Consider the following 10000-nt stretch of genomic DNA (forward strand, 5'->3'; position numbering starts at 1 on the left):
AGGCATTTTCGCCCAGAGAACTGCCGCTCACTGGATATTTTCTCTTTTTCGGACCATTCGCTGTAAACCTTAGAGATGGTTGTGCGTGAAAATCCCAGTAGATCAGCAGTTTCTGAAATACTAAGACCAGCCTGTCTGGCACCAACACATTCAAAGTCACTTAAATCACCTTTCTTCCCCATTCTGATGCTCGGTTTGGACTTCAGCAGGTCGTCTTGACCACGTCTACATGCCTAAATGCATTGAGTTGCTGCCATGTGATTGGCTGATTAGATATTTGCGTTAAAGAGCAGTTGAACAGGTGTACCTAATAAAGTGGCCGGCGAGTGTCGAAGATGGTCGCGAGATTCAGCTGTTCATAAGCGTCTTTGAACCTCCAGTATACAGCTCCATCCGCTCGATTAGCTCTATTCAGCCTGACTCAGCTCTTTAGTGTGATGCGAAGACCAGAGGAAAGGGCAAGCTTCCAGCTGGATACGTTGTTTAATGACTGCGTGCAATTACGTGTTTAATGGTATACGAACATCTACGACGATATGAAAAGTCACGTGTTCCATTAGATCACTTCATTCTTGGCAACACTGTGGAATTTCTTCTCCTGTGGAAAAGCTTAACATTCCAAGGGTTGAATTCCCAGACGATGGGTTCTTAGAAAAGTATGGGTATTTAATACACAGGTGGGGGAGACCACCATATTGTACCATGTCTTTTTCTCCTATATGTTGTGAGAAGTGAGCAGCTTCAAATTTGTTTGGCAATCGCTATTGCCTCTGAGACTCATATTGTGAGATTTAGTCATTTACAGACAAGAGAGTTCTTAACTTTGCAAAATAAGACAAATACTTGCGGCATAACACTGACAATATCAACCGTATGAACTAAACCATTAAATCATGAGATACTGACTGTAAATCATTAGATCGCGCTCTATTTACAGTGTGTGCATAAGCTGTCAGTTACGGGTTTCCTGCAGTGACAGCTGATCAGGCAGAAGTTGTGTCAGAAGTGGGCGTGGAGTGTATGGCACGCTGTGAGTTAAGGGGGCGGGAACAGGAAGAGTTTGCTCTTTATGATTGGCTTGTCTCCCCAATCTCCAAGACGAGCCTTGCAGAGTTGTCTGGGTCGTGACGCAACCCGTGGGGGCGTGCCGGTGGAGAAATCAGCTGGGGAAACAAAAACACAAAGAGGTGGCTCGGATGCGAAACAGTTAGAACCAGCAATGGTTACAATTTCACCCCAAATAAGCCGTTTTAAAAAAACAATGACAGTAACTTAGACAGTAAGTCTACGCAGCTTGACACAGATTAGTGAATTGGTGAGCAGTCTCGGTGTACAGCAAGAAGAAGGAAGATGCTACCTTTGTGAGTTTCTTTTTGTTGCAGCGTCCGCACTAACTAGCTATCTCCAGATAAGGGTCTGTCTACCAACCTCTATTTGACCTAATACTTCTCCCGTGCACGGTTAACGTGGCCGGGGGGTGAACCACGCGCGGAGTGGCATGTGGGTCAATCCTGGAACAGTCGGACTCGGAAGGTAGGAAATGTCAGTCCTGCACAGGCATATATGGGTCACGTGTTCTATTTTTGTTTTGCATGAAGAAACAATAATGTAACATCTTAAGTGTCCGAAAGTTTATAAGCGCTACCAGCGATACATTGTAACAATGCATTATATTTTACATATTTTTTTGCACACGTGTGCTTTCTTTGCTGCCGCTTGCCTTTCGATTCGGTGGTGCAGCGATATGGGCTTGGTTCGTTACGCAAGACTATCAATGCATCTGTTTTGGGGAGTATTCACTTATCCTTATACACAATATCCAGACTATCGCGTTGTGACACGACCTAATCCTTTCCACGCTAGACTACAATTGATGTAGTTCATTTATAGTCTCAAAGTACATTTTAGAATAACTCTGGCAAACATTGGAGATGCTTTTTTGCCTGGTTTTGTGTGGCAGAGAAAATATGAATGAGCCAGTTGGTTATGAATGGCTGCGCAAGAGGCATGACAAAGCAGCATCCATTGATGCAATAGTTTGAAATACACTGCAGGGGCCAGATCAGAGTATTTTTTGGAAAGAAGGCTGAATTGGTGGATGAATGACAACATCTACAGTAAAAGCACTTATTTTCATGTAGAAGGCTCAGACGCACACACACACACACACACACACACACACACACACACACACACACCTTCATCTGTAACACTGTTTCCCATGAGATCATTAATATGGTCAGTTCACCAAGTGTATGGTGCATTCAACATGCAGAAATGATGAGTTAACTTCACAAATGTAAACGTTTTCAGTGAGAAAAACATCTAGTTTCATCTCACATGGTCATACAGTATATCGCTTCTGATGACTAGTCTATTTGCCAAATCAAATCACAGAAGTGGTTATTGTGGAGGCAGTGAGTAGAAGCATCGTTCTTCAAATGTGTGAGTAATGCATCTAACTATGCGCTGGAAAACAAACATGCATGGCTGCTCTCATTATTGAAAGTATGCCTTAGTAATGTATCAACCTTATCATGTGTATACAGTGACGTTTATGGTCAGGGTATGGCCATAAAGAAACATTGTTTCTGAGTGACAACACTGCCCTATTCTCTCTGTGTCAACAGTCAGCGGATAAGAGGCTGCATTGAATTGACCCACATTGAAGAGTCAGCCAGAAGTGTGACTTGAGTTGTGTATATATAGAGAGAGGGAGAGAGGGAGAGAGAGAGGGAGAGAGGGAGGGAGGGAGAGAGAGAGAGGGAGAGGGAGAGAGAGAGAGGGAGAGAGAGAGAGGAGAGAGAGAGAGAGAGAGAGAGAGAGAGAGAGAGAGAGAGAGAGAGAGAGAGAGAGAGAGAGAGAGAGAGAGAGAGAGAGAGAGAGAGAGAGAGAGAGAGAGAGAGAGAGAGAGAGAGAGAAATGCCATGGGGTGAGAGAGTCATCACTAAAAGAGGTGCCAGAACTGAAGGCTCAAGTAGAGAAGAGTGAGTGACGCATATCTTTGAAGTCTAAGGTAACATCGTACTTCCGTGGTTGGTTCCTGGTATTGTGCTGCAGTGCTTTAATATTACAAAAAAAGCGTGAATTGTGTGAGTGTGAGTTAACTCCCTTGGTGAGTTAACACGTTCAAGTCAACCATGGCTGAGTGTGCGTGTGTGTGTGTTGTGTGTGCGTGTGTTTGTGTTTTGTTTACACAGGCTTATGTTAAAGACTTATAGCGGTAAGTGTCATGTGCTGTTTTCAGTCGTGCACCTGATCCTCGTTAAAGCCATGAGCCATGTTATGTGTTTTCTCTTGTGTAAGGGTGTGTAAGAGTATTTCACTGGGTCTCTATATTAGGAGAGAGGTGATTATGGCGTCAGATTAATGCCAAATGTCCAGCACGCTCTGGGGTGGCACTGTCGAGCAAGAAACCTGCTCATCCAGCGGGCATAAACTCAGTCAAGCGAGCAGAGAACCAGTCTCGTGAGTGCATAAACCATATCGAGCAGGCCGCGTTTGACGCGCAAATGGAACTAAGAGCTTGCGTCTGAGTACGTCGTATGGGCGAGCTTAAAATCATTGTCGCGCGCAATATATGACAGCCTGTGCGCTCGGGTCCAGCTCACGCGCTGGCTCGTCTGAGTTTACGCTCGCTCGATGAGCAAGTTTCCTGCTCTACAACGCCATCTTGCTCGTGGTCGACGTTTGGCACTCGTCTGACGCCGTAGGTGATGTCTCGGATAAAGGATAGAGATGTGGAGAGATTCTTGATCTTGCTCTCGGCACATGTTCTGTAAAAGGCGGTCTCGTTGTAAGTTTTATTAAAGGCTGCCTGTGCCTGTCGCAGAGTAATTGGTGACTTTACCGCATGCTGCACTCTCCATGGTCGACCCTGAGGGTAGGACTTGTGAGCCACCGAAGGGACCGTTCTCCTCCATCGAGAGAGGGAGAGAGAGAGAGAGAGAGAGAGAGAGGGGTGGTAGAGAGAGAGAGAGAGAGGTGGAGGAGAGAGGGGGGGGAGGGAGAGAAAGAAAGAGAGGGGGAGAGGAGTGGGAGAGAGAGAGAGAGAGAGAAAGGAAGAGGTGGGTAGTGAAAGGGAGAGATGGAGAATGAGGACAGTGAGATGCTTTGCCATGTTTCAAAGGCAGTGATGCAGCAGAGGCATCCCCACACACTCTGCCATGGTGCCCCAGAGAGCTGCTCATTAGGACTGTTGTGACAGTGTTTGTGTGTGTGTGTGTGTGTGTGTGTCTGTGTGTCTGTGTGTCTGTGTGTCTGTGTGTCTGTGTGTCTGTGTGTGTGTGTGTGTGTGTGTTTGTGTGTGACAAGCCCAGGGCTGTGCATTAACTGAGGATGTTGTAGCCATCCTGCTGTTCCCCTGGACCTGTTTAAGCTGTGCTGAGGCTACAGACACGTTATATAACCAGTCTGTGCCCGCCTTGCCTGTGGCTGCCTCTGTCTTTACACATCTCTATCTGTCTGCTGTGTCCACACACACACACGCACGCACTCACGCACGCACACACACACGCACGCATGCACAAACACACACAGACACACACACACACACACACACACACACACACACACACACACACACACACACACACACACACACATCCCTGCTTGTCTGTTCAAATGTTCTGATAAATGTTTTTGCCTAAAATCCTGCCAGGGAATTAAACACATTTTGAAATTAAATGCAATTGGATTTAAATCCGAAGATCGACTTGGTCAGCCAAGAATTTTACTCTTTTTGGCCCTGAAAAACTCCCTAGTTGCCATTGCAGTACGTCTGTAGGTCATTGTCTTACTGTATGATGAAGCACCATCCAATGAATTTGATTCCCATGGTTCCTTTTCCATGTAACTGCCCTTGTACTTCTGTTCTAGGTTGGTAGAATTGTGCTACACTTTCACCTAAGAAAAGCTTGACACCAAGAGCAGACTCCAAATCTTATGCCTGCATAAATTATGTGACGGAACACATCTGACTAACCAGAAACACCTGTCAAGCCACAATTAATTACCTAACAGTAATAGTTTGATTTTAAATTCAAACCTTTGGAGTATAGAGCCAAAAGAAGAAGAAAATGCTTCACTGTCCCATTACTTGCACAGGGCACTGTATTGCATGCGTACCACGTGTTTTACCACACATACGACAGTAATTGGTGTGTGTGTGTGTTTGGAGCAGACTGTTTCCCGTAGTCATATCCAAGGGGAGGAACAGGCAGGCAGCTGTGTCATAGTGTAGGGGTGAACTCTAGCCCTGAGGAAGAGGAAGAGGAAGAGGAAGAGTGGAAGGGGGGAAGGGGGGAAGGGGGGAGAGGACTGTGTGTGAGGGGGGGTAGAAGGGCCTAACAATGATTTGGGTTATAGAGTTCAGGGGCAGAACGGCTGCTACCACTGGAGCTGTGGAGAGAGAGAGAGAGAGAGAGAGAGACTGGCTGCCTACAGTGCTCATTGCCCACATGGTGCTTACCAGTGAAAGAGGATGAGAGAAACAGAGGGAGCGTCCTGGTGAGTTTATTAAAAGTGAGCAATAGAAAAAGTGAGGAAGAGGGAAGAGAATGGAAGGGATAGTGTGAAGGGAGAGAAGGAGGGAGAGAGTCAGTCAGCTGGTCAGAATGAGTGGGTGACCAGGCGCAGCTGGGCTTACGCCAGACAGACAGGGGCAGAGGGAAAAATAGAGAGAGAGAGAGAGAGACAGAGACAGAGACAGAGAGAGAGAGAGAGAGAGAGTCAATCGGTGTCAGTTGGTCTGAATGAGTGGGCGACCAGGCACAGCTGGGGCTTAAGCCAGACAGACAGGGGCAGAGGGAAACATGAAGGGGGAGAGGGAAGGGGGAGAGAGAGGGTTATTAGGAAAGAGAGGGGTCATTATAAAACTTGGTCGAAGGAGACGGAGCATAGCTGTTCACTCCCTTATTAAACCCCCCACACACACTGACCCAACCAGGCCCATACTGAGACACTCCACTCAAATATGCATGAGGCTGTCTTTGTCAGCTCTGTACCTGCATGGAGCGTAGACCTACTGCACCAAACACACACGCACCACACACACACACACACATGCGTTAACACACAGACACTCACACATTCACAGACACACACACACACACACACACACACACACACACACACTCCTTGGCTGTGCTGAGTGTAGCAGAAGGCTTGTTGAGGTTGCTTGTGTGAGTGGGTGTTCGGCAGCTTCGGTCACAGTGTGCCTAACACTGCAGTCTCCCCGACGACTGTCAACATGTCACACAGGACACTGTGGATTCTCACCAACCAGGGAGTTAAACCAGGATAATAACACATTGTTATCGAGGTAAAGTGTTGGGGGTCAAAGTTGGGAGAGGGTAGTCTGGAGTCTATAGAGAGAGAGAGAGAGAGAGAGAGAGAGAGATGCTTGGCCAGTGTTGCCCTATGAACCTACACTACGCCGTTGACACGGCAGAGCAGATGATGTCTAGACTGGTGTAGTCAGGATATGAACAGTATCAGCCCGTTGGCCGGGAATGACACCCTACACTGCTCTGACCGTGTCTGGTTGCTGCCGCTCTCAGCTGAGCCCAGGTGTGTGTGTGTGTGTGCGCGTGCATGTGTGTGGAGGAGCTGAGTGTGAAAAGAGGTTGACCTCCAGTCTTGTGTAAGTCAAAGGCAGTGCACACATACTGCCAATAATGTCCGTGTGTGTGTGTGTGTGTGTGTGTCTGACATCTGCATGGTCAAGATGCTGTGCCCACATAGACATGGTCTTGTAGTCTAACTCCAGGCCTCATGCCTATGATCCCTGCTCAGAAACTAGAGTCCACCAACACCAACACCAACACCAGCCCTACTCCCAGTTACATCATGCTGCCTCACAGCCAGCCAGGGGGAACATCAACAAGAGGACAAAACACACATCCTTGTTAGCAACCAAGCACCTTCCCCCACTTAGCGTTGGTTTGCTGCTCCCAATGGGAATGACCATGGCCATGTCTCCCTCTGTCTCTCCAACAGATCCTTCCCCTTTCACTCCTTCCCTTTTCCAATGTTCAGCACACGGCGCTGTTGTCCGTCTCCCTGCAGCTGCTGTGACTATAATGAAGATAAGCAACTGTTAAGATAAGGATAAGGGTTGGATGTAGTCACTTTTACTGCTCTCTCTATCGCAGACTCACGTAGACTCTCAGGTACGGTACGTGTCTCTGTCTGTGTCCCAGAGGGACCAGAGGAAGTGGAGCGGAGAGCATTTATAGCCGAGGAAGGTGTCGAGAATCTTTCAGTGTCTTTGTCTCAGGGTCGGTCATCTCAGCTTCTCACATGGACTAAGGTAGGCTGGGCGTACAATGCTTTGGACAAAGACTACGGTCAAAACGCATTAAGCTGCTTTTAATAAAAAAGCGCACCATAAGTTGAGACTATTGTTTTGGCGTAGCAGTCTTCTTTCCCTCTTTTGGAGGGAAGATTAGCACTGTAGTAGGCTAGAGATACATTCCACCAAAGCGCCTGGGGCGCGTTCAAATGTTCAATTTGGAATATTCCAGAAACAGGATGTTTGTTGGAGCATGAGCTGACTGGTTTGTTATGTTTGTGTTGTGTAGTTGTCTGTGACAATATTGTCTCCCTCAGCCTGTACTGTGTGTGTGTGTGTGTGTGTGTGTGCGCTGGCCCGACTCGTGTGTTTGATGAATGGATTCCATATTTAGCCGTCGCTGTCTTGTCACTCAATGAAGTACTCCATGGCATCTACGTCAATGGAATAATAAGCAACAGCCTATGAATCTTTCATAGAGTCTATTTCTGGGGCCATGGCTGGGTCGGAGCGTTGCAGGACGGCAGGTCTGTCTGTCTGTAACACTGCTGGTATCAATATCACCTTCAGAAATGCACTGGAGCTTAACAAACGTTCAGGTGGCATTTATCAGAACCACACTTTGGTAATATATGATGTATATGTATGATATATGGAACTGAAGTGGGCACCATGTTGGCACCAGACCTGGGCAAAATACATATTTGAAATGGGTTTTAGGAGACGGGTCAAGTGTGTCTGAAGTACAGAGGATGCAGGTTTGAGACTCTTGTGAGCTCAGCTCTGTTTGCAGCAACTTGACGCCTGTGTCATTGGCATGCTTAGTCTCCATGACGATTGCATTTCACTGAGAATGCCAGTTAGAATGTTATTACCATGGACTGTTCTGTATGCAACTCTGTTTGTTAGTGTTGATATTATGTAAGGACATTCCTCTCACGTGGGGCTGGTTTTCCCATTCCAGCAACTCCAAAAAGCCTGTTGACAAGTTTAAGTAAATAAGCTTAAAACAAGCTTTTCACAGGGCTTTGTGGTGCTAACAGAAAGTCAGCAGAGCTACGCAATCTGCTGTGTGTAAAGCTCTGGCCTAGCTGTTGCTGACCATTGGTCTGAGAACGACTATTGACCACAGTCTTGTCCGGTTTTGTGAGACTTGGTCACCTCGAGCACTATTGGTTTATGCTAGACCTCGGTAAAATTTAGTCAAAAAATTATTTGAGGTGTGCCTGATTTTAGCGAAGTTCGCACTTATGGGACTATTCCATTGGTCCCATCGTTTCAAATCGAGCATCATCATTTAGCATTAGGTATTATGTGCTATTTTGACCAGAATAAACCTCAACGGTTTACCTCACACTCATTTTAAACTACCAGACAAGAGATTTCTCTGTGAGGCCTCCCTCTATTCAAACTGCTGGTCTGTTCTCCGGGCTCATGTTCAGAAGGGTACACCTTTTGCCACCGCAAATCTGTGTTCTTGTTGGACAAAGAGAGTGCCTCATCTGTTTCACTTTGTCGCGAAACATTTTGCCACATTGGGCCTCCTGAACAAAGCCTGGGTTGAGTGATCGGACAATGGGCTCCGTCTCCGTCTCCCTTTCGTCTGAAGTAAAGGAGCCTCTCTTCTGCCGTGGTCTACTGTGGATATGGAGTTTCAGGACAGGTTGAGACGGAGCGGTGAGCGTCTCCCGCGGGACCGGTTTAAACGTTGATGTCATTCCTCGCAGCAATAATAGCGATTCGCTGGGCTAATGCACCTCTCCCATTTCGATTTGTTAAGAGGAGATTCAATCTTGGCATTGGAGACACTCGAGGGAGAGGGGGAATGAGGGGGAGAGAGAGAGAGAGAGAGAGAGATAAGAGGAGGATGGAGAGAAACAGGAAGAAAACCCATCATACGCCTCAGCAGATGGGATAGCCTCGTTTCACACACTCTGTCATTCTCTTCCTCCCTCTCTCTCTCTCTCTCTTCCTCCCCCTCTTTCTTTCTCTCTCTCACTCTACCTCTCTTCCTCTCTTTATTATGACATAAATATCTCCTCAGTTCATCAGTTTATCTCGCTGCCTCCAAACCATGTGTTCTTTCAAGGAGTTGGCAAAAGTTGATTTCGAAGCTACCCAGCTGTATTCCTTGGCCCATAGCCTTCGCTGTTGAAATTCAGTATTGTTTCCTGTGTAACTGAACTGTTGTTTGAATCCCTCTTTCTCTCTCCCCCTCTCTCTCTCTCTCTCTCTCCCTTCCTCTTTCTCAGGGCCCTCTCCATGGATATAGACACAGACTATGAGCGGCCCAATGTGGAAACCATTAAGTGTGTGGTGGTAGGGGACAACGCTGTGGGCAAGACCAGGCTCATCTGTGCCCGCGCCTGCAATGCCACCCTCACACAGTACCAGCTGCTCGCTACCCACGTGCCAACCGTCTGGGCCATCGACCAGTACCGTGTGTGCCAGGAGGTGGGCACACACCCACACTACATTTACACACACACACACACACACACACAAAGCCACACTCATTTACAGCGTCCAACAAGCTGTTCTACACAAACGTCCTGTCTTTCTATACATGCTTGCGCACAGACTGCATGTGCATTTGGACACACATCATTTGGACACGCTAAAGATCTCCCATGATATTCAGATGCGTGTCTGTGACACAGGTGTTGGAGAGATCCCGGGATGTGGTGGACGAAGTCAGTGTGTCCT

At 47.2% G+C, this 10000-nt stretch overlaps 1 protein-coding gene across 1 annotated transcript in view; it reads left to right on the forward strand.

Annotated features, from left to right (window-relative positions):
* Positions 1-1498: 1498 nt before the first annotated feature.
* rhobtb4 (Rho related BTB domain containing 4) overlaps positions 1499-10000 on the forward strand; it is a gene marked incomplete at its 5' end in the record, with an annotated part of 22883 nt that continues 14381 nt past the window's right edge. Inside the window, 3 exons of the mRNA XM_083674048.1 lie at positions 1499-1533; positions 9547-9748; positions 9955-10000. The exon at positions 9955-10000 is cut by the window's right edge and continues 58 nt beyond it. Coding sequence (XP_083530174.1) covers positions 1499-1533; positions 9547-9748; positions 9955-10000 — 283 coding nt within the window. The remainder of the gene's footprint in view (positions 1534-9546; positions 9749-9954) is intronic.

Source organism: Argentina silus (assembly GCF_951799395.1).
Source record: "Argentina silus genome assembly, chromosome: 7".
In the NCBI taxonomy this organism is placed as follows: Eukaryota; Metazoa; Chordata; class Actinopteri; order Argentiniformes; family Argentinidae; genus Argentina; species Argentina silus.